Consider the following 23146-nt stretch of genomic DNA (forward strand, 5'->3'; position numbering starts at 1 on the left):
TACAAGATATTTACTCTAAATTAACACTACCTACCTAACTACTGAAAAAGGATTTTTGAATTAGCAAAACTTACAAATTTTATTTCCTGTTGTCTTCGATGTGTCTTCGTCGACGATTAGGCAGATAAAAAAAACTTTGAAACAGTAACTCTAATCTGAACGCATCCATAACATTCCCGCCATTTTTCAGCTCGCTTCTGATTGGCTGAAATTCTCCCGATTGCCGACATGGCTGCACCGCGCAAATACAAATAGAGAAAAATCAATAACGCTGACAAAAGGTTTGACATCTAACCACGTATCATTATTCAGTGATATTTTTAGCTGTAATTACTTGAAATACAATGCAGGAATACGACGACGATTACTTTTTCGAGGAAGACAAAATGTATGTACCAATAGTACCTACCAACGTAGAGTTATACCGGTTTCGTTATCAGTTTGTTATCTATGGACTTCCTTTTGCAGGGTGATATTGTTTGTTTGAGTTAATTTGCATTTTTCGTACAATAATGTGGCAGTACAACCAAATATTTCCTTTTAATGATCCGAGAATAAACCCTGCTTTACACGCGTACATAACGCAAAGCATGTTCGAAGACAAAATGTAATTAAAGTTTTATTTACTTGTATTTGTTGCGTAGTTTGGTGTTAAGTGTATACATTATTGATAGTAAAGTTTATTTGATTATCAGCGGTAGGTAAAAGTGAATTTAGCTTAAGTATGTTTGAAAGGTTATACATAATTAACAATTCCAGCATTGTAGCCTTATACAATTGTTGCGTAGTTTGTTAGTGTAGTTGGGAGATGATGAAAATGATAATTAGAACTTGTTTCTGCTTATGGGAACAAAGCTCTTAAATATGAAGGCCGGATTTTACCAGAACATAAAGCAAGTAATAAAGCAGAAAAACATTTTAGACTGGAGTAATTTATTAATTAGACGTATTAATGTTGGTATTATGTTACTTGACAACTATCTACTCTTGTTTTCATAAGCTTACTTAAATTTAATAGAATAATGGTTATAGGTATGGGAATGGGTGACGGATAATTATTCCAAAATTAATACCACTTAGCATTATTATCTAAAGTCGGTCTTTACTGCTTAAAGCTCATGAATGAAAAATAGTAATTATTTTTATAATATATATTTTTTTATTTAATCTAGAATATCAACGCAACCCGAAAGAGCTAAACAAACTGTTTCGCAATTTTTAGTTTCGATCGAAGAAAGGTAAGTGAAAAAATAGGTTTTTGTTTTTATAAATGAAAAAAAAATTGCTAATATTTTCGCCATTTCTTTTATTTAGTGCCAAAATAGACCAACAGACGACTATTGAAGGAAATGTGACGAAAAATGATGACAAGTAAGTACATTATTTCAATAGCTTTTATTTATACTTAGTAATTTTATTCCTTTCGTTTGGCATTGCCTTTTTATTTTTGTTGTTAGTTAGACATAATTACTGAATAATATTAAGTACAGTAGCTAGCATAAATAAGTAATGATATTTGGAGTTTTGCCTTTTTTATATAAATAGTTACTGTATATCAGAGATCTTAGAAAACAAATAACCTAATTTAAAGAATGCCCTTTCCAATATTAATGCCATTAGTTACCAGCTTGTAATACTTATTTAGTAGAGCTTTCCTATCTTGTTCTTCAAAAATTGCGCTACCTTGAATCTGAAATCATCAAGTATATGATATACTCATCGTATTAAAAGCGAGCCTATATATAACTGTTTTAACATAACCTCATTTTTTGCTAATTAGCATCTCTTGGTGAACGAAACATTTATGGAAATGTGAGGTAACCAACGTAACTGGTATTACGATAATTTCTTTAGCCATTCATTTATTCCAATAACTTGTTTCTGCAGGACACCTAACTGTTTCTCCATGTATAAACGCGTTAACGATTAAAGGACACCATTTAACGAAGCACGTTTGTTATTGAAACGCAGAGCGCAGGCATTGTGATTTGTAGGATTTATCCTATACTAACGTTATAATATAAATGCATAGGCGCATATAGAGGGGGAACGGGTGGGCCGTGAATGAAGTAAATAGATAGTAGAGTAGATGCCATATAAAATAAAAAAGGACGTCATAATAGATAGTGTCATCTACCCTATTTACATTTTTTATTTTTAGCAGCCTAATTGAACTTGGAGAGCTGGATCAGGACGCAGAATGCATATTCAACGACTTGCGACGAGAAAGATACTTGATACGGTATCAGGACCTGTTGTAAGTAGCCATACATTCCAACAAGTGCTTCATCCTACTTCCTTCACTGATTTATCATCCTTCAATAAAAGAAAGAGGAGTATTTGATAAGATTAAAACCCTTGCTCCCCGTACATGACCTGACCATCTTACATAACCAGCACTGGCAGGAGTCAGATTATTTCCTAAATTAATTAGGTCCTGGCACTTCGCCAACAAGGAAAAGTTCAGTGAGGGTTTTCTAACACGTGGAATATAGCTAGATGGCGCTAAACTTACTTGCATTGTCATCTACATGTCTACCAAATTTCAAGTCAATCTCACCACTGGAAGTGGATCAAAATGAGCTTGCAAGATTTAAAGCAAACAAATAAATATACGAGGTACGAAACTAAATAAAAGATTGTAGTAAAATGTAGTACTTGTAGGTGCCTTAGCTACCTACCAATAGACCATATTATGTGCACCTAAAAAATCGCTAGAGGTTTTATACATTTGTTTTTTTACAGGTGTGATAGTGGCTAGAAGAATAAAGCTAGTATTTTTTTGTTTCATTAATACATGATGTTCATAATAAAAATGCTTTTTATTTTACCTCCATTACCCATTTAATATAAAAAAAATAGACTAAGGACCTATTTCACTACTCTCTGTTATACATTTGTAATTTTGTCTCTGTTTACTTTGTTCGAATAAATAGAGATGGCTTCAAAGAGCAGGCGAAAAAGCGGACTATGACATAAATGATTATGTTAGCGTCGAAACAAAACAATGCATATTGCTCTCCATGCACTCCTGTATCCTATCCAAGTTGTACCGCGTTTCGTGGTATGGGGTGGTAAGAGGCGCTGTCAATTTAAGACAGCAAAGCTATTGATATGTTTGGAATGACGATAATTTTGTTTTATTTCATTAATTGATATGATTGACAGTAATTGTGGTTGGCACAAAGGTCATTGTCCATATTTTCGCATGCTTGAAAGCAGCATAGCAGAGAGTAGTGAAACAGGTCCTAAGTAACTTAACCTTTACAGGCTTTACGTAAAATCTGGTTGATATTATACATTTTCAAAACGCATCCTTTTTGCGTTTTTTCTTAAAGCTAGTGATGAAATAGTATCAGTAGATATTAGTGACGTTCTGGTATTTTGGAGTTCTTGTCGTTTACCAGTAAGTACTACCCTAGACATTCACGATCAAACTTGAATACCTAATAGTAGTAGTGATCCAATTTCGTATACACACCAGCGCCGTACAGCGCCGTTGATTTGGTAGAGCATACCGTGTCTAGGCGAAGCATTATAGTGTAGAGACTTTAGAACTAGATCGGTATTGCTAAAGTAGAATACGATAGTGGGCCAGTTTTATAACTCATTGATAAATTCTTGGTATTTTATGTGTCAGATATGTATGCCGTCTATTTTTATTTTATTTGAGTAAAGAGAGACGGTGAAGTCGTGGACTCAATATAGCGTAGTGGTTGGACCTCTGGGTTCTCAAGAAGAAGATCGTGGGTTAAGTGCATGCTCGCAACTTTGGAGTTTATTTATGAGATAAATTTACCATGAGCTTTACGGCGAAGGAAAACATCATGAGGAAACAAGGCGTACACCCACGAAAAATTCAATGATATGTGTGAAGTTCCAAAACCGCTCTGGGCCCGTGTAGGAATTACGACCCAAGCCCTTTCTTTCTGAGAGGAAGCCTGTGCCTTGCAGTGGGACGTATGCCAAGATGCTAATATGGTGAAACAGAGACGACGTCATAAATATCTGTTACACAAAATATTATATAATATGTATAAAAATACAGTAAATTCTATACAAATATTTTTAAGTATGTGTAGTTTTTATTACCCAAATGGTTCTTTATTCGTTTAAAAATAACATTACAGGGGAATGACAGTGACGTCAGGCAGCGTTGTTTTAGCTAAAGATGAGAAGAATCTAATAGGAATCAGCATCGGTGGGGGCGCACCTTTATGTCCCTGTTTGTATATTGTACAGGTAACACTATAATAGAAAGGGGGAGGGAAACGGCCCGGGCGCGGCCCGTCATTACCATGGTAGAGTCATTTTACTACGATCCCTATGATACTTGCAATGAAAAAGTGGTTTAATTTTTTGAGAAAGCTTGCTATTGTCACAGAGATTTTCGTAAAATGACGTGCAGACTTATACATTCATAATTCAAAAATATGCCATAATAATTAAAAAATAAGTAATGCCAATTTAAAAACATGCAATGCATATATAATTATTCAAAATCAAATTATGGGTGTAGACGTTACGTTAATCAAAATGTTTTCTGTCAAATTCCAGATTTTTGACAATACCCCGGCTTCCAAAGACGGCACTCTTCAAAGTGGCGATGAGCTCGTTGGGGTCAACGGACAGACAGTAAAGGGGAAGACCAAAGTCGAAGTGGCAAAGATGATACAAGCAGCCAAGGTATGAAAGGTTTTTTGTTCTACGAGTATATTCACGGCTCAAATCAAACCCCTAATTAATAGACGCTTATTAAGCGTATGTTAACTAAGCATCGTTTGTCTCTATCAGTCATTAGATATTTGCCTTCCCTAAACGTAGACAAAACTTATAGGATAACTTTGTTGTTCTTCTGTCCGTTCATCTGTCATCGTCCTTTTCTCCGAAACGAGCGGAGATATGATAGCTCAAATTAATATTAAATACAACAAATACTCAGGTTTGCTATACATTGGAGCAGTGAAGAAATCAAATTTCTAAGACAATACAATCAAAAGATACAGACAGTCATTAAAGTGTTTTCCGTAGAACTTGCTTGTTTGTCAAATTGTGTTTGTTTATTTGTTTTGTACGACAGTAAAGAGTTTACATACATACATACAGTCAAGGAAACTGAATCACGTATCCAATGGAACCTATGTGCTACTAACTTCATGTTGACATCTCATACATCTGCCAGAGAAATCATAGCGAAATTGGTTATGAAAAGTTCCACTCTGGTACGTGATTCAGTTTCCTTGACTATACCAACTAACTTTCCCCCAAAAATTTCAGGACGAAGTAACAATAAACTACAACAAACTCCACGCGGACCCTCGCCAAGGTAAATCCCTGGACATCATCATGAAGAAGATGAAGCATCGTCTCGTGGAGAACATGTCTTCAGGAGCGGCTGATGCTTTGGGCTTGTCGCGAGCCATACTTTGCAATGATACGTTGGTGGCCAAGTTGGATGAGCTTAGGGAGACAGAAACCACTTATAAGAGGCTGGTGGAACATGCCAAAAGGTATGTTGGGCTTAAATGGTTCCGAAGAAAGAAATTGCCGTTTGCAAGACCGGCAATTTTGCTGATTTGGGACCATTTCGTGACATACTACTTTTTTTTTTAATTTTACCCTGACCTTACCTCTTTCTACCCTCGTCTTGTACCGTGTGATAGAAAGAATTGATGAAAGCGATTGTGATTTCAAGTAAGTGTTTAGCAATAAGGCACTTTTAATACACCTTAGTATGCTTTCAGGATGCTAAAATCTTACTTCGACCTGCTCCAAACGTATAAGTCGCTCGGAGACATCTTCTCCAGCATCGGCGTGCGCGAGCCGCAGGCGAGGGCATCTGAGGCTTTCTCCAAGTTCGGCCACTACCACCGCTTGTTAGAACGGGATGGCATTAAAATGCTGAAAGCTCTAAAGCCAGTAAGTTGGTTTCGCTTAGATTTTTTTTATTAGATCCATGTTTAAAATGCTTATTATGGAATACCGTTACCAAAAATGTGTTCTCATAAACATGTTTCCAGATCTTATCGGACATGGGCACATACCTAACGAAAGCTATTCCAGACACGAAGCTGACCATTCGCAAATACGCCGACACCAAATTTGAGTATCTGTCGTACTGTCTCAAGGTCAAGGAGATGGATGACGAGGAATATGGTTACAATGCCCTCCAAGAGCCCCTGTACAGGGTGGAAACTGGGAACTACGAATACAGGTGACAAAATCTGAGTGGGTAACCTAGTAGACTACCTTATCGGAAAATGACCACATCGCAAAATGGCTATGTTGCAAAATGTTACTATCGTTCTCATCCTATCAGCCGTAGGACGTCCACTGTTGGACATTAGGCCTCTCCCATAGACCTCCAGTTGCTTCGGTTGGAAGCAGCCTGCATCCACCGTGAACCCGTGGCTTTAACTAGGTCATCCGTCCATCTCGTTGGTGGACGTCCTACGCTAGCCGATCCACGTTCTCTATTCGAGAACTTTTCGGCCCCCATGGCCATCTGTTCTTCGTACTATATGGCCTGCTCATTGCCACTTTAACGAGCTAAGTCGCTTGGCTATTTCGGTGACCCTCGTTCTTTTAGGTATCTCCTCATTTTTGATTCGATCCCGTAGAGAAAGCCGGAGCATAGCCTAACTTATAGTGTGTTACGTTTTGTATCCATTATGTCATCACTGGCATCACACACTGATGACTTACGCCTTAAGGCAATGAGGAATTTTAGACGAAAGGCCGTTGCGGAGTTTCCCACAAATGTTAAAATGACACAATAGTCCTGATTTTTTGTCGTTCTCAGGTTAATTCTGAGATGTCGCCAAGATGCCCGCGGACGTTTCGCGCGACTCCGTTCCGACGTGCTCATCAAACTGGAACTGTTAGACAACAAGAAGACACAGGACGTGGCCTTCCAACTAAAACGGTTTATACAAGGACTGGCCGTGTATCACAAGTATGTCTATGGAGGGTGGGAACAGTACCTGTAATTGTCGACCCGAAATGAATGACAATAATGTACTTAATATCGAACCAACTGAATCATGACCCACTGTGAAACTTTTTTATATAAAAAGTCATAGTGACATCGCAATGCTTATCAAGGGAATAAATTATGACACACTGTGAGAAAGTTGTACGGTGGGTCAGGAATCAAATGTTTCGACTGTACGGTGGTAGAACCCCTCATTTTTGGCATTATTTTAATTTGTACTTTGAAATTAACTAATAATATAAAGCCAGAAATAATAAGAATTTAACAATATAAATAATTATAAAACTACCTCGTGCAAATCTCCCCCACACAGACCACAGATCGAAGTATGTACGTGTAAATTCAGATAAGACTGCAATGCAAATTCCGTAGAATGACACTTTTAAAAACTGTCAAGCAGACACTTGTTAAGTTTGACAACTTTAACAATACTGACAAAGTCCTTGTGAACGTTAGGTTCTTAGTTTACACCTGTCACTTTTAGTTCAGTACCTTTTTTTTCAGCGAAACGGTAGAGCATCTAAAGGAGAATGCTACCCTATTTCCTGTAGAAGTGGACCTTTCGCAGAACGCCTTCCAATACAAGTCTACTGCTCAGCTAATACAAGTGAGTAAACATTTTAATATTTTTTTACATATTTTAATGAAGTTTAGGTGGTTGGCAAAAGAGGCGTACACTTTCATATACCTACCTACGTCTGCAATCGCCGACTTAGACATTGAAAATATCGTCCTACAATAGCTTGTTGATTTGCGTATTCGTACGAGTGTGCCCCTTGCCGGAGTGATTTTTAGGGTTATCTGAACAAGGTTTGCTTTTCATTGCTACTGCCAGGGCATGCTGGTCCTACTCAGTCTTAGTACGGTCTTACTCTCTAAAATAGGTTACGTTGCGATCCATGTTGTTCAATACGACACAAATGATCTTAATAGGTACCTACCTACCCTTAAATGATACAAATGTAGACCCACCTAAGGCTTTTTGCTATTTTGGTAGTAAAAATTGTCCTAAACTCTTTTACTGCTTGCCCAGGTAAATCTCTTTTTCCTCATCAGGAATTAAACGATAATTTCCAGATAAGAGACAAATAAATATAACAAAGCAATATTTTTCACAGGACAACCAAGAAGAGGATGAAATCGAATACGCAAGAGAAATACAAGAATACCACGACATAGACGAGAATGCAATTGTATCCAATAGACGACAGAATAAAGATAAAGACGCCACTGATTCGTCTCAACACCTACTATCCATTGACACTAATGACTACCAATTTGATACGCCTGACACCCTTAACAAGACTGACACTTTTAACAAGACTGACAATTTAGACAAAACTGACAATCTTACGCTTTTAACGGAGCTAGGGTTAGCAGACGACTTTGGTGAATTCCAAATTGGTCTCATGGATGATTTTATGCCTAATAAAAACGATAATGACGACGTCTTCGATAAGTTGTTAAGTGAACTGAATATTGGCAAGTAATTTTTGTTTTGTTTTGAGGAGGTTTAATTGTGTTTGGTAATAAACTTGTATATTGATGTTGAGTTTATTGTTTTATTGGACTTCATGGACTTCATCAAGCGTTTATACCTGCTGAGCTGGCAATGTTGCATTTTTGTTAGTTTTTCTCGATTATTTCCATAAAAATTGAATGAAAATTATAAATGTGGTCTGATAGAACTCTTCTTAATATATAAGTTAATGTGTCTACTCCAATAATTATTCGTTATAGACTTTTATTTTCTTTAAAACGATGTTTATTAATCGTTTACTAACAAAAATGCAACGTTGCCAGCTCAGCAGGTATAAACCCTCTTAATGCAACCGTACACTTTAGGTTCTCAATGTGGGCGATAAAAAGAAATAAATAACCCCCTTCTGAACTTTGACTGCTTTTAGGTGGGCAATGGAAGTAGAACGCTCAGAAAAAACAAAAAACAGGAGGCGTTACTTTGTAAGTCAAAGAATGGGGGTGGGGGGGCGTTTTACAAAAAAGAGCGGCTGAGGTTGAGAACCTATCATGCTCTACCTGCTACCTACACTATAATTAGTTGGTGACTTAACATAATAAGTTGTCCTTTAGTTTCATTTTCTGACGTGTAGTGTTGTTACATCTATCGATGATTTTTTATCAACAACCCAAGTAGGTAGCGTAGGTTAGGTATAGGCTAATTGAAACAATTTGTGTTTTCTTTAAATTTTATTACAAAAATAGAAAAAATATCCTATTCCAAACATGTAATTACACCAATAATTAATAAATGATTACATACACATTTTTTACATCTGTCTCCATCCTTTTTTCGAACAACAGTACGTAATATATTTTACATGCAAATTTTATGAAATTTTACTATCTTCATAAATCAACATTTTTGTTTCCAGTTGCTAATGTAACGCCATCTATTTAACGCCTTTAGATACAAACTTTTGCATACACATTCATTACACAGAGAAGGTTCGTCTTATATACACCACCCTCCATAAACAGGTGTATAACACGTCAAAGATGTGTGTGACGTTACCGGCGCAAAATTTAAGCAGGCATGATTCTGATTCACCCAAATACTGGATGAAATATTCTCCACTCGTTTATGACTCCATGTAGATCTTCTCTAACCAGTTTTATTTTCCCAAGCTAATGTCCTTGCTGCAAACTGCACTGCTATACACACATACACTACGCTATGTTGGTTTACTACACTGCGTCCATTCTTTTTAGCATTGGCAGAGGTAACCCCTTTCCCAAAGCGCTGACTAGTCTCTTCCCCCGGTATCCATGTTTCTGTTCAAAATAGTGGCTCAATCTTTCCCCTTGGTACGGATCAAAAATCAATGGTTCAGGCTTGTCATCGACACCTTCGAATAACATGACCAATTTGGTCACTTTAGGTATAACGTTGAATACGTCAAGTTTTTTAACCTTTTCTGGATCAATGTTGTCAACCAATTTCTGTATTTCGGACGCAGCGGCGTCATGGAGCGATTGAAGTTTGGTTTTGGCTGTTTTCTTCAGTTCGTGTATCGTTTCTAGGGTTGCTGTTGTGTGATGGAGGATTGTGAAGATGGTTATCTGAAATTGTAGGTTTGAAAATGTTTTAGGGTAGTTTTTCAGGGCTGTGCGGAGCGAAAAAAAAGTCCAAAGTCAGTGCTATTGTATGTATGTATGTAAACTCTTTATTGTACAAAAGAAAAGAAACAAAACACAGTTGACAAACTTTGAGATACTTGTACAAAGGCGGACTTATCCCTTTAAGGGATCTCTACCAGTCAACCTTTGAGTAGATGAGAGGAGCATCTATTGTTCCAGAGTTGTAGAGCCAAAATGGCCATTTGACTCGCAATCATGTATGCAGTTGTCTGCAAAATTACATCTAATTTTAGGGGCTGTTTCACCGATGCCGATGCCGTCTATTTGTTTCGTTCGAATAGACGGCATCACATTTAACCGTCAGTTATCACTAATCAATGGATGGCGAAACAGTCCCTCAGTGTTGGGATTGACTTGAAATTTTTGCAATAGTAGATAGGTAGGTATATACAATGCAAGTATTACACTACACGTCAACAGTCAATAAAAAGTACCTACCAAAGCGGATCTAGAGTCGAAGCAAACCAGGGCACAGATTGTCAATTCTAAGGATAGATCGATTTTATAAAATTACTTTTAGGGTGCTAAGCAAAGGCGCCCAAATTTTCTTACCCCGGTTTCAGAATTTCGTAAATTGAGCGCTGAAAAGTACACTCAAAAAAGTAGCTACAAAAAAAATATTTGCCTATTCTGTTAGGGGAAATTCACAATTGCCGTTTTAGCGGCACTATCAGTAAGGTTTCTCAGGTAGGTAGTGAAGGGACTTACCAGAACTAGGACCTTCATTGTGCACGGCTCCTCGCAAACTGCTGTCAAATGGTTGGTGTTTGATAGACTGTTGTATTTAAATAATGGACGCAGAATCTTATTAAATTGACGCACAGGCCTATTCTGGTGGGCGGTTGGAACTGACGCGATTTTGTTGCGGTTAGCTTGCAGGACCAGAAATTAGTCAAACAGCGAGGCTCCTACGAAATTCGAAAATCGAAGTTCGTGTCATTTCGCCTCTCTGACAATTACACTATTTAATACGAGAGTGAGAAGGACGGCACGATACGAATTTCGATTTTCAAATTTCGTAGTAGAGCCCCAGTTCTCCTCATATCCGGATAGCCTCCTGAGTCCTGACATTTTTTAACAAACTCAGCGTTTAAGACCTAGACGTGATTGACCAGCTTTGTTATTTTGGATATTATTTCCAAATTCTTAGAATTCTTTATTCAGAGAACAATTTGTACTTTATAAAGTACATTCGGCCGTTATTCTTAGTGTTGATTAGTCCTTTATAAAGTACGCGAGGATAAGGAGTGGAATGCCCTGCAGGTTCTGTGTTTCTTGATCGTTACAATCTGACCGTCGTCAAATCTAGGGTGAATGGGTATTTATTAGGCCAGAGTGCTCCATCAGTCTATATCTTCGCCTACCATCAGGTGTGACTGTGGTCAAACGCTACAAATAAATAATAAGTCAGGAATTTTAACTGTTATAAAAATGGCCTTCCGTGTCCTAGTAGGCGGGGCTTAAAAGCGTGTTCTTCGCTTCTTTTGACGGACATCTGACATTGCATCACGCGAGCAAACCAATCCCTGCTTTCTTTATGAATTTTAACCAATCAAAAGCAGGTCTATTTTCAACCTGGAAAATGATTCGTATTTGAATCATACATAAGTCGTTTTGGTTTGAAATAGGTATGGCCCTTTTGTGTGGAATTTCTCCCGAGTTACGCTTCCTGGCTTATTATTTATTCGTAGGTCAAACGCAAGCTTACGAGTATTTCTATGTAAAAAAAATACTTTTCCACTCTTTATAAGCTTCAACGCACAGAATACTCCTTCAGCGAAAGTGTCACACGACACGCGCCATTATCAAAATTCAGCTCGCGGCGCCCGCGCCGTGCGCGAAGATTTATTACGACTTCTGATGTAATTATTGTACAATGGCTACACGGCGCCAATTAATTGGTGGTTTCAGCGTCAAATAGATGATTAATTTTAATCGGTGATCAGGTACCACAAACATCACGCCTGTATTCCCAAATGGGGTAGGCAGAGCACACAAAACGTTACCACTTCGGAGCCACTTTTAGCAATTTTAGGTTTAAAGTTTGACAAAAACGGTACAATAGTGACAAGTTGCTGGTTGTTGTTACTGGGTGATCAGGTACCATTTTTTTTATTTCAGTTATTGATAGTGTAATCACAAATAAGGCTGCGGCGCCACTGAGGCGGAGACGAGCGGAGCGGAGAATAGACCGTGTAGGGATCGATCAATCGTATTAGTTGAATCCACATGACGTCTCCGCCTCATTATTATCAGACGTGTAGCGATTGGTCGATCCCTAACGTCTCTTCTTTTTTAAACTATCGGAATCGATTGTGCTCTTGATTCTGAGTAGGAAAAACCATATTTTTTCCAAAATTTCAAAAAATGAAAGGGTACATTTTTTTGAAAACGCCCAGTTAAGTGTAAACATATTTTTGAATTCAACTGTACAGTCGAATTCTTAAACTTCTTGGTTGACGACCGGATGGCCAAGTGGTTAGAGCATTCCCGGCCGGGGCAGATATTTGTGTGAATAACACGAATGTTTGTTCCCGAGAACAAACCCGAGTCTTGGATATTTAATACGTATTTAAGTATGTATTTATCTATATAAGTATGTTTATCCGTTGCCTAGTATCCAACAGTACAAGCTTTGCTTAGTTTGGGACTAGGTCAATTGGTGCCAAGTGTCCCATGATATTTATTTATTTATTTTGAGCAAAAATTTGATCAAAAATATGTGAACTATTGTGAACACGACTCTACGGCGTTAACGGCGCAGAAGCGTGTTCAGATATTTTTCATCAAATTTTTGCTCAAAACTTAACGAACTCGACTATACATGATTCGCCTAGCATAGGTGGTTCGTGAAATAAAAACAGCGATGTCTTTAGATAAAATGTATTGAATTATAAACAACGTAATATTAGGGCTTAAAAAAAACATACACTTCCTTCTAGTACATACAGGCACTAATCTAGATATACATACCTTTACTTTAGTTCAATGAGAAATGTATATGTACTTACTACTTATTTTAACCCGACTGCGTCACCAAAAAGGCCTTAAAGAATAGCTGATGTTTAAAGTAATAACCACTTTATTATTAAGTAGTTACGGTTAAAGATCGTTTGCTAGCCGATTAGTAACTATAGTAAATAAATTATCCATGGTTAAACTGTCAGCATCAATTTAGTACGTTATTCCCTAGGCATAAGGTTCAAAATCAAAATCCAAGCATTTCAAATTTTCTTATCTAGTGCAAACAAGTAGAACTTAATAGAATTAAAATTAAATATAAAAATAGTTTTTTCTGCGCATTGATTATAAGTGGAGCAAATAAATATAAATTATATTACAAACATCATAACCCACCTTTTAGCCGACAATTTTCTATCAATATTTGGACTAAACAGTATAATTTTTTACTATACTGGACTAGCTTTTAGTTTAGACAAGCTTGCACCCGTAGCAGCCTAAGAAACCCTTGGACTTAGTAAGCTGAAATTTTACATATGTTACCTTTAAGATGTAGGCAAGGAATAAAAATTGGCTTTATAAAATTCCCAAGGGATAAAGCTGCATTTCCACCAGAGATGTGCGAAGATGCGTTGCGATGAATGTGTTTGTCATGAACCAATAGAATAGGTCTTCGCTCAGCGCAGCTTTAGTGGAAACAGCTGAGCGGAGCGAGGATAGTCAAACGAAGGGTTTCTATTGATTCATGACCAGAGCCCGTACTTTTGGTACCGATGACATCAATTTAACGTCACGCTGCATATAGGATGATTCCAATTAAATTGTCGTCAAACAAGAGGGCGGCAAATTTTTCTTCCGCCCTAGGCAGCTGATACCCACGCTACGCCAATGTCGAGCATTCGCCATTTTTCAATTTCTCGAACTGAACAACGAACAGAGACAAACATACAGCCAAACACTGCTACAAACATTGACATGATCAGTCTAGGGACCGCTCTAGTAAAAAATGTTATTATTCTTTTTTTTTTTATTCCACTGGATGGCAAACGAGCAAGTGGGTCTCCTGATGGTAAAAGATCACCACCACCCATAAACATCTGCTATACCAGGGGGATTGCAGATGCGTTGCCAACCTAGAGGCCTAAGATGGGATACCTCAAGTGCCAGTAATTTCACCGGCTGTCTTACTCTCCACGCCGAAACACAACAGTGCAAGCACTGCTGCTTCACGGCAGGATTAGCGAGCAAGATGGTGGTAGCAATCCGGGCGGACCTTGCACAAGGTCCTACCACCTGCAACGATGATATTCACGATGATGTTAGACATTACGCTCGGCAGAAAGCTCGAGGCAATGGACCCCGGAGTTAAAGTATGGAAAATGTGGTTTCAGTTATATATCTTGAGATATCGATATGTAATCGATTTCAAGGGCCTGAACAAGTCTCTAAAAAAACTAAACTCAGAAAGGGACTCGGAAACAGAGATAGCACCCTTAGAGACTTTTGTTCAGGACTTTGAAATCAATAACATATTAAAATCTCAGAATATTTAACTGTAACCACATTTTTCATACTTTAATTTCGGAGTCCATTACCGTCGCTCTAAATGCTCACTAGAATGCTCGTTAGAACGCTCCTTTTTATTTCATCTCCCAGCCTATACGTCCCACTGCTGGGCACAAGCCTCCTCTCGGAATGAGAGGGCTTGGGCCGTAGTTTCCACGCGGGCCCAGTGCAGATTGGGAACTTTACACACACCATTGAATTGCTTCGCAGGTTGTGCAGGTTCCCTCACGATGTTTTCCTTCACCGTAAAGCACGTGGTAAATTTCAAATGTAATTTTGCACATGAATTTCGAAAAAACTCAGAGGTGCGAGCCGGGGTTTGAACCCATGATCCTCTGCTTGAGAGGCCATATGTCAAACCACTCGGCCACCACGGCTTTTTATCTGCGAGCTTTTAACTGTAACGTAACATTAGCTAGAATGCTCATTGCAAGTTAATGCTCAAATTTATCAGCACTTAAATAATCTGTGACATTGGCACTCGCTTCCCGATTCACTGTTTGAAGACTAGATTCTCGCTGATACATCCAGTATAGTAAAAAATTCATCAAATATAAGGCAGAAATATATTTTGTCGCATTGTAATAAAGCGTTTATCGAACGATTGTTTCATACATATTTATATACAAACGTTTGTGTGAAGGTTCGTTTTTGGTCAGATTATGCATTTTTGTTTTCCCTGTAATATTATAAATTATGATTTTATTTATATTTTGAGCTCACTGATCCTTACTAACATTATAAATGCGAAAGTTACTATGTCTGTCTGTCTTTTACCTAAACAATGTGTTACGGAGATTGTTTAGAGACCCTGGAAAAGACCGGTTAGTTAGTTCTTATCCCGCAAAATTGCATACTTCGCGACTTATTTTTCGCAGAGGAGCTGCATGAACACACATTTGTCACATAGACTTAGCTCTATCAAGGTCGCGGGTGAGCAAAGTAATTGTTTATAGCTCATTGATATGGACCTCCGCAAATTAACGTCCAATTCAATCAGATTATTGGAAATGCATAGAAATCGAGTTTTAAAATCTGTTTCAAAGCTAAACCATCATGTGAGAATTTCGCGTTGCCGAGAAGTTTGGCTGCCATGGAGTAAAGAACCAAGAACAGACCTTCATACAAACAGCGCTTCTCAATATCACAACGTGTATGAACCAGCGGCCTATGTGGCCCACGATTGCAGTTTCGCGAACTCTTCGTCGTCCTCTGAAACAAAAGAAATTGAAATAAGTAAACAAAAAAAAAACAATTTTATAAGTCTCTTATAGACCCATAACCAAGAATCAAGAGCACAATCGATTCTGATAGTTTAAAAAAATGTCCTTAACAAAAATGACAGTTTTGTGACTCTTTTTATACACTTGGTATGGGTTCACAAAGCTGGCTCATAAAATGTGTATGAAAAAATTTATACATTTTGAAAGAAAGTACCTACACTTTTTTTTAAAACGCCCATATATCTTCATTGTTTAACAAACCAAGTAGTAAAAGATTTTTTCAAATAGTAACATACCTATATTAAAAAAAAAACACAAAGATATGGACGTTTCATTATATTGCCAATTAGAAAGACAGATCCGTCATAGATTTTGACGACGTATTCATGCTACAAACGGCCATAGAAAGTTCATACTAAATTTCATTTTTCTAGAAAGAAATGGCATGCTAACTTCAATTTCTCATATCTTGCTTAGATAGAACTAATAAATGGACATATATTAGATTATTTTGTTATAGTACCCATAGTAAATCTCAGTATTTGCATGACTTATAAAGTTTGAGTGTATGAGACTCATAATCATTCATTATGTAATGTACTACATTTAAAGCAAATAAATAAATTAATTTCATTTCATTTCTTATTTTTCAACAGATATTGTAAATTTTTGCATCATTCGTATTATATATTTTCCAGTTTTCTATCAAGTTATTTTTTCATACAAAATTTATGTTCCATGCATATTTCCTGTTATTTGTACTGTACTCATCATCCCAGCCTATATACGTCCCACTGCTGGGCACAAGCCTCCTCTCAGATGAGAGAGCTTGGGCAGTAGTTCCCACGCGGGCCCAGTGCGGATTGGGAACTTCACACGCACCATTGATTTGCTTCTCAGGTTTGTGCAGGTTTCCTCACGATGTTTTCCTTCACCGTAAAGCTCGTGGTAAATTTCAAACGTAATTCCGCACATGAATTTCGAAAAACTCAGAGGTGCGAGCCGGGGTTTGAACCCGCGATCCTCTGCTTGAGAGGCCATCGGTCAAACCACTCGGCCACCCCGGCCTTTTTTTACACATACACTATTTTTCTGTCTTTTAACTTCGGCAGATGGCTCAGTTCAATGATGTATTGTAGTGTATTGTTATAATATTAGTGACCCGTCTGCTTGGAGCGGCTGGGCTTGGGTTTGTCGTGCACGAGGTCAGCGGTGGGCACGTCGGGCAGCGTGTCCGCGGGCACGCTGATGCCCAGCATCTCCTTGTCCAGATCCTCCTGTAACACAAACTCTGCTCAAACACCAGCACAGGAGCAACAAGCACAGAAGAAACAACAAGTTCGCGTGCGTAATCCATAGAGTTGATATTTAAATTGAAATTCCCATGGGAATATTCAAAAATTGCATTATGGTTTTCATTAACATTGCATTAAAAACAATACGGTATTTGACAATTCCTGATTTTGCCATATCTTAATATTATTATGAAAATATAGATAAACAGATAGTGTTTAGCGAAGAGAAAATTTTAATCGGTTGAAAAATGGATTTATAGTGAAAATTGAAAATACACACTGAAATATGGATGCACAGAAAAACCAGAAAAATAAGACCAGCACTGGGAATCGAACCCAGGTCCTCGGTATTCCGTACCGCGTGCTATACCGCTACACCACTGTTGGTCAACGGTACAGACACGAATTTCCCCTATGCACCTCATATCTCAGCTTGTTTGTTTCTTATTTAGCCACTTAAGCAGTGACGTTAGCGACATCTATACCGTAAAAGTAAAAATTTGGAATTGAAATAAAAAATACAAAAAGATTCCAAAAAAACAATCTGGATTTATAGTGATTTTTTGAAAAATCTATATACCTGTCTCTTACTCAAACGCTTTTCTCTATGCAGCAAGGATGGCGGTACTGGCGTGTGACGTCACATGCCAGTATGTTTTTCTCTGTCTAATCTTGAATTTCAAACCTTTATAACTTTGTTATTTGTAGAGGTAGCTTAAAAATTGTTTTTCTATTCGATAACAGGCATTGCGTAATTTTAATTTATAAAACATATACAAAATAGTCAAATACCGTATTGGGCTGAAATTTCGATATTTTATCCCTATCCCGTGGGAATATCGGGATAAAGAGTAGCCTGTGAATAATCCAAAATGTGACAGAACGGTGGTCACCTGTTCCAACTCCTCCAGTTCTTTCTCCAGCTCGTCCTCATCCACGTCGGAGGGGAAGGCCACGTTGTTGCTGATAGCATCGGTGATCTCGCGCGATATGTCGTGCTGCTCCGCTATGTCGTCCATTATGTCGTGCACCTTGTCCACGTCGCTGTAAAAAGGGGTTTAAAGATCACTGACTTAAGTCACAGAGCTTTTACTGCCTTTCCAATCTACTTCAGGGCATACATTATATCATTATTCATCATCATCATCCCAGCCTATATACGTCCCACTGCTGCGCACAGGCCTCCTCTCAGAATGAGAGGGCTTGGGCCGTAGTTCCCACGCGGGCCCAGTGCGGATTGGGAACTTCACACACACCATAGAATTGCTTCGCAGGTTCGTGCAGGTTTCCTCACGATGTTTTCCTTCACCGTAAAGCTCGTGGTAAATTTCAAATGTAATTTTGCACATGAATTTCGAAAAACTCAGAGGTGCGAGCCGGGGTTTGAACCCATGATCCTCTGCTTGAGAGGCCATAGGGCAAACCACTCGGCCACCACGTCCTTTTTTTTTACACATACATTCTTTTTCTGTCTTTTAACTTCGGCAGATGGCTCAGTTCAATGATATAAACTACCTGGCCACTTTGCTGATAATAAGTTGGGGTTGCCATACAATTAATAGTTTTTTTTTTTCATGAGTTGTTGGTTGGTTAGTTTTTAGATAAAGTCCTCACTGAGAGTGACCTATTTAGCGTCATGTGTGTCATATTAAATGAAAGTTACTCACGTCTTAAATCCGCTACAAAATAAACGAGGAAGTACGAATTATCCCGAAACATCTCGAGCTAAACTCGATTTAAGACGTTTATCCGGGTTAACTTTCGTTTAATATGAGTCTATATGAGTGAGTCTCACGGTTGTTGTATGTTCAAAAGTCATGTATGTTTTGTCTTTTCCATTGTTATGTTTTTTTATGACGTTAAATAAATATATTTTCTTTCTTTTTTGACGACAAGATGGCCTAGTGGTTAGAGAACCTGACTACGAAGCTTGAGGTCCCGGGTTCGATTCCCGTGTCGGGGCAGATATTTGTATGAAAAATATGAATGTTTGTTCTCGGGTTTTGGGTGTTTAATATGTATTTAAGTATGTAATTAATTATATTTATCCGTTGCTTAGTACCGATTGGTGTGAATTGTCCCGTGATATTTATTTTATTTTATTTATTTTCTTTATAATACTCACATGTCCTTGTGCGCCAGTTTCATGGCGTTGGCGGCATCCTTCATGGTATTGAGCACCTGTGCATTGGTGGTGGCTCCTTCGAGGGCCTCGCGCTGCGCCTCGATCTGCGTGAGCGTGCCATCGATCTGAGTCAGCTGTTTCTCGTACCGCTTCTTGCGTTTTAGCGCAGCGATCGCCGCTGGAATGTCAAACAATGAGGGTTTACTAATGTGGAATATCGCTGGAGCTATACTTCGGTTTTTAAACCGTAAGCCGCGGTGGCCAAGTGGTTTGACCTATCGCCTCTCAAGCAGAGGGTCGTGGGTTCAAACCCCGGCTCGCACCTCTTGAGTTTTTCGAAATTCATGTGCGGAATAAAATTTGAAATTTACCACGAGCTTTGCGGTGAAGGAAAACATCGTGAGGAAACCTGCACAAACCTGCGAAGCAATTCAATAGTGCGTGTGAAGTTCCCAATCCGCACTGGGCCCGCGTGGGAACTATGGCCTAAGCCCTGTTGTTCTAAGAGGCCTGTGCCCAGCCAGCAGTGGGACGTATATAGGCTGGGATGATGATGATGATGATGATACTTCGGTTTTTTAGCATTAGGAAGAAGGTAAGTGATCTTGACGTGTCTTTTTATTGAAAAAAACTTTTGAAAAATAAGTCATAGCAAATATGTAACAATTAGCAATAATGATCATTTAAATTATTTTGGTATCATAACGACGAGCGTGAATGGGAACGTTGGGAGAGGAAGGCCTAGACGAACGTACCACGATCAAACCGGGGACGTTCTGAAGAAAGGTCGGGTCAGGAGTACTCTAAACCGATGTGCATGCATGAAAAGTTTGATGAATGTAGAGGAAGCGAGAGTTGTATGCCAGAATCGTAGCAAGTGGAAGGATGTAGTCGCTGCCTACCCCCTTGGGAAAGAGGCGTGATTTTATGTAATGTATGTATGTATGGTATCATAAGTAATAATAACTGTTTTTTTTTAACATTTTTCAATAAAAAGACTCATCAATATTGTTACCCTTTTTCTAATGCTAAAACAAAGGAAGTGTTGTTATACTGTCAAAGAATAAAGGAGTGGCAATACTTAAATGATACATAAACGTGAACCGTAAAAGGCCCTGCTTGTTTGCCCCTTACATAGAAAAAAAACTTGAGCAGTTAGGATCCATTCAAAATCATGACCAGCTCCAATTTAGTAATAGATAATTTATTGAATCAGGCGTTACATTGCGGCGTTGCTTTACGCATAAATTGCATGAACGTAGCTATCATAAGGTCGCGGGCGAGCAAAGAAATTCTATTAGTTCAATAAAACAAAAAGGCGTAAACTGAAGTTACTTTGCTCCAAATTTTGTAATCAACAATAGGTACAACACAATCACTTTATTAACTTTATTGCACACCAACACATAGCAAGTATATACACAGAACAGGTATATACACAGAGACTTTCTGAGGTAAGCAATAGGCAAAAATAATAATCTTTGTTTTATTATGGAAAAATATTGCGCTAATCATCGATTTTCTACGCCTACGTTATTGTACGCCTCTAGCAGGCAGGATATGGCGCTTCTTTATGTATTGCTGTCTATCAACTTTATTACCCATAACCGCAATAAAGACATTTTGTTTTGTTTGTTCTACAAATAATAATTGTAGTTTCATATCCAGACAGGAATGCTTACAATTCATAAATTTGTTTTGTTAGTAATAGGTCCTGAGAACACTGTTGAAGTTTAAGTTACTTAACAGAGTTCTTCACAATTAGGCTGTGTTTCAAGGATGTGTTGTGAGAAATGTGTTTTTTATGAAACAATAGAAACGCTTCATTTACCTACCTATCTTTGCTCTGCTCAGCTGTTTCCACTAGAGCTGTGCTATCCTTTTTTTTTTATTCGAATGGATGGCAAACGAGCAAGTATAGAAGATAGGTAAATAAAGCATTTCTATTGGATCATGAAAAACACATTCCTCACAACACATAAACGCACATCTCTGGTGGAAATGCAGCCTAAGACTTTAATTGAAGTTTTTTTTAAGGCAACTTAAAACCATCTCTATTTGTGCGCGACAACACTTTCAATTTGAGCACAGTAATAACATTATCAATGAAAACAGGTTAATGACTCAGAATCATCACTGATTAGGATAACTCACTTCATAACTGTTTTCAAATTAGTCTGCTTTCATGTTTGGAAAACAAAATCCTAATTTGAACAAGCTTTTATTTAACTTCACTTCATATTATATTTATTTGTTTGGTTCAAATCTTGCAAGTATTATGATTCACTTTCAGTATTTGAACAGAGTTGAAATTGGGTATTTATCCTCCTGCGGCCCACCATACAACAAAATATGACATCGAAATTCAAAACCTAATGTCTCATAGATAAAGTTGAATTTGTTTTTTTGTAAATTTGAATGATACAGAGAAAATGACACTATTCCTTTTTCAATTATTAAGTTCTATTGCTAACAATATGTACTAGTATTACCACTTTGAACCCCAGGAGGTTAAACATAATAAAGTGATAACAATTAAAGAAATCAGCAAAAAAAAATATTAAATTAGTAACAAAAATTTATTTAGCAGACCAACATGCATATCAATGAACCATGACACGGTTGCAGAGATTTAGAGAAAAAAAAACTTATAAAATTCTTAGGTAACAATTGTGGGTAGTTAGTCGACATGTACCTGAAAAAGGAAACACCCTTCTTTCTTAACACTTTGCCGTAAACAGTGCAACATCTACTGACATTTTAAAAGAATACTGTTGTGAATGGAAAAAAAATTAAAATCAAATTCTATTTTCCTCACATAGAAGTTCCAATAAGCTAAACTACACCTACAAACAAACTACTTAAAACAATTCAGCTTATCATACAATAACTAACTACTCAGGATTTGCCAATTTTCATTACTAGTATTGATTAATTTTTGACATAGTCACACAACATGTTAAAGGGGATGTACAATGCAAACCCAGGGCTAGAAACTTGAGGCAGACATATTGCTTGAGAATCATAATAAGTTTACTAATAAGAAATTTTAAGAAATTCCCACAGAATAAGGATCTAGCCAACTTCTTATTCCTCCAGAAGAGTGAAACCGCAGAATAATGTTTGTTAGGTACTACAAGTTCAAAATATATTTTCATCACACTTGCTCGTAAACATGCAACGCAAATAACCAGTAGTAGCATTATTCCGCTTTGTAGAGAAAAAATCCTATGAACAGAGAAAACAACTATTGTGTTCTTGGTGGAATGTTATGAGCTGAAAGCCAAAACTATGTTTTAGGTGGTTTCAGATACAGAATGATGCAATTTTCTTACTTCGCTGACTCACAGTCAATCAAGATGTAAAAGATGATTAAGACATATATACAAAAAAAAAATTAATTCAAATGGATAACAAGGTCATGTCAACAAAGAAATTTGTACCTGGCTCAGTTACAATTCAAAAATATCTCATGATATTAACGTAATAGTTACCTCTCTTATTTTTCGTTCCATTTTTCCTAGCTGTTTGGATTTCTATTTCGATCTTCTTCTCGAGAAACTCCTGTTTTTTGATCAACAACTCTTCGGTTTCACGTAATTTTTGTATCGCTTCGTGCGTGGTGGGGCCCTTCTCCTCCTTTTTCCCACCGAACATTTTGGTTAGAAAACTCATTTTGGTCGTTTTAGAACTTGATTAACGACGCAAAATCCTCAATTGACTATTAAATCACTAAATACGTACGAGTACCAGTACGAGAAAATTATTTCCCTTTTTACAGCAGTCGATGCGTCATCTACATTACGTTCTGAATATAGATTAT

At 37.6% G+C, this 23146-nt stretch overlaps 3 protein-coding genes across 14 annotated transcripts; 1 reads left to right on the top strand and 2 right to left on the bottom strand.

Moving 5' to 3' along the window:
* The first annotated feature begins 212 nt into the window (after nucleotides 1-212).
* LOC141440420 (PRKCA-binding protein-like) lies at nucleotides 213-8546 on the top strand. 12 transcript variants are annotated; one of them, XM_074104930.1, is made up of 13 exons: nucleotides 213-388; nucleotides 469-607; nucleotides 1173-1238; nucleotides 1315-1371; nucleotides 2162-2257; nucleotides 4131-4242; nucleotides 4558-4686; nucleotides 5278-5510; nucleotides 5745-5919; nucleotides 6021-6214; nucleotides 6803-6955; nucleotides 7499-7601; nucleotides 8113-8546. In XM_074104930.1, exons 2-13 carry the CDS (start codon nucleotides 513-515, stop codon nucleotides 8482-8484), a joined length of 1785 nt encoding a protein of 594 aa, XP_073961031.1. In that variant the 5' UTR covers nucleotides 213-388; nucleotides 469-512; the 3' UTR covers nucleotides 8485-8546. The 12 variants fall into 12 exon arrangements, with proteins under 12 accessions (XP_073961031.1, XP_073961032.1, XP_073961034.1 ...); XM_074104931.1 differs by having other exon boundaries at nucleotides 2165-2257; XM_074104933.1 differs by lacking the exon at nucleotides 1173-1238.
* Nucleotides 8547-9194: 648 nt separating this feature from the next.
* On the bottom strand, nucleotides 9195-10917 carry LOC141440421 (uncharacterized). The gene is made up of 2 exons (XM_074104943.1): nucleotides 10862-10917; nucleotides 9195-10075 (listed from the first exon to the last, which is right to left on the bottom strand). The coding sequence occupies exons 1-2, from the start codon at nucleotides 10877-10879 to the stop codon at nucleotides 9701-9703; spliced, it is 393 nt and encodes a 130-aa protein (XP_073961044.1). The 5' UTR covers nucleotides 10880-10917; the 3' UTR covers nucleotides 9195-9700.
* Nucleotides 10918-13020: 2103 nt separating this feature from the next.
* On the bottom strand, nucleotides 13021-23128 carry shrb (charged multivesicular body protein shrub). Its single transcript, XM_074104944.1, has 5 exons — nucleotides 22818-23128; nucleotides 19324-19501; nucleotides 18092-18242; nucleotides 17066-17180; nucleotides 13021-15892 (listed from the first exon to the last, which is right to left on the bottom strand). Exons 1-5 carry the CDS (start codon nucleotides 22996-22998, stop codon nucleotides 15849-15851), a joined length of 669 nt encoding a protein of 222 aa, XP_073961045.1. The 5' UTR covers nucleotides 22999-23128; the 3' UTR covers nucleotides 13021-15848.
* Between the last annotated feature and the right edge of the window lie 18 nt (nucleotides 23129-23146).

This window comes from Choristoneura fumiferana, chromosome 22 (genome assembly GCF_025370935.1).
Source record: "Choristoneura fumiferana chromosome 22, NRCan_CFum_1, whole genome shotgun sequence".
NCBI lineage: Eukaryota > Metazoa > Arthropoda > Insecta > Lepidoptera > Tortricidae > Choristoneura > Choristoneura fumiferana.

Excerpts from the sequence above, each read along its gene's own strand:
- shrb (XM_074104944.1), bottom strand. The coding sequence starts at position 22,998 with ATGAGTTTTCTAACCAAAATGTTCGGTGGGAAAAAGGAGGAGAAGGGC. Across the intron at positions 19,502-22,817 it reads TGGAACGAAAAATAAGAGAG|CGGCGATCGCTGCGCTAAAA; the intron begins GTAACTATTACG and ends TTGACATTCCAG. Across the intron at positions 15,893-17,065 it reads CAGCCGCTCCAAGCAGACGG|AGGACGACGAAGAGTTCGCG; the intron begins GTCACTAATATT and ends CTTTTGTTTCAG.
- LOC141440420 (XM_074104930.1), top strand. The coding sequence starts at position 513 with ATGTGGCAGTACAACCAAATATTTCCTTTTAATGATCCGAGAATAAAC. Across the intron at positions 4,243-4,557 it reads CCTGTTTGTATATTGTACAG|ATTTTTGACAATACCCCGGC; the intron begins GTAACACTATAA and ends GTCAAATTCCAG. Across the intron at positions 5,511-5,744 it reads CTGGTGGAACATGCCAAAAG|GATGCTAAAATCTTACTTCG; the intron begins GTATGTTGGGCT and ends GTATGCTTTCAG.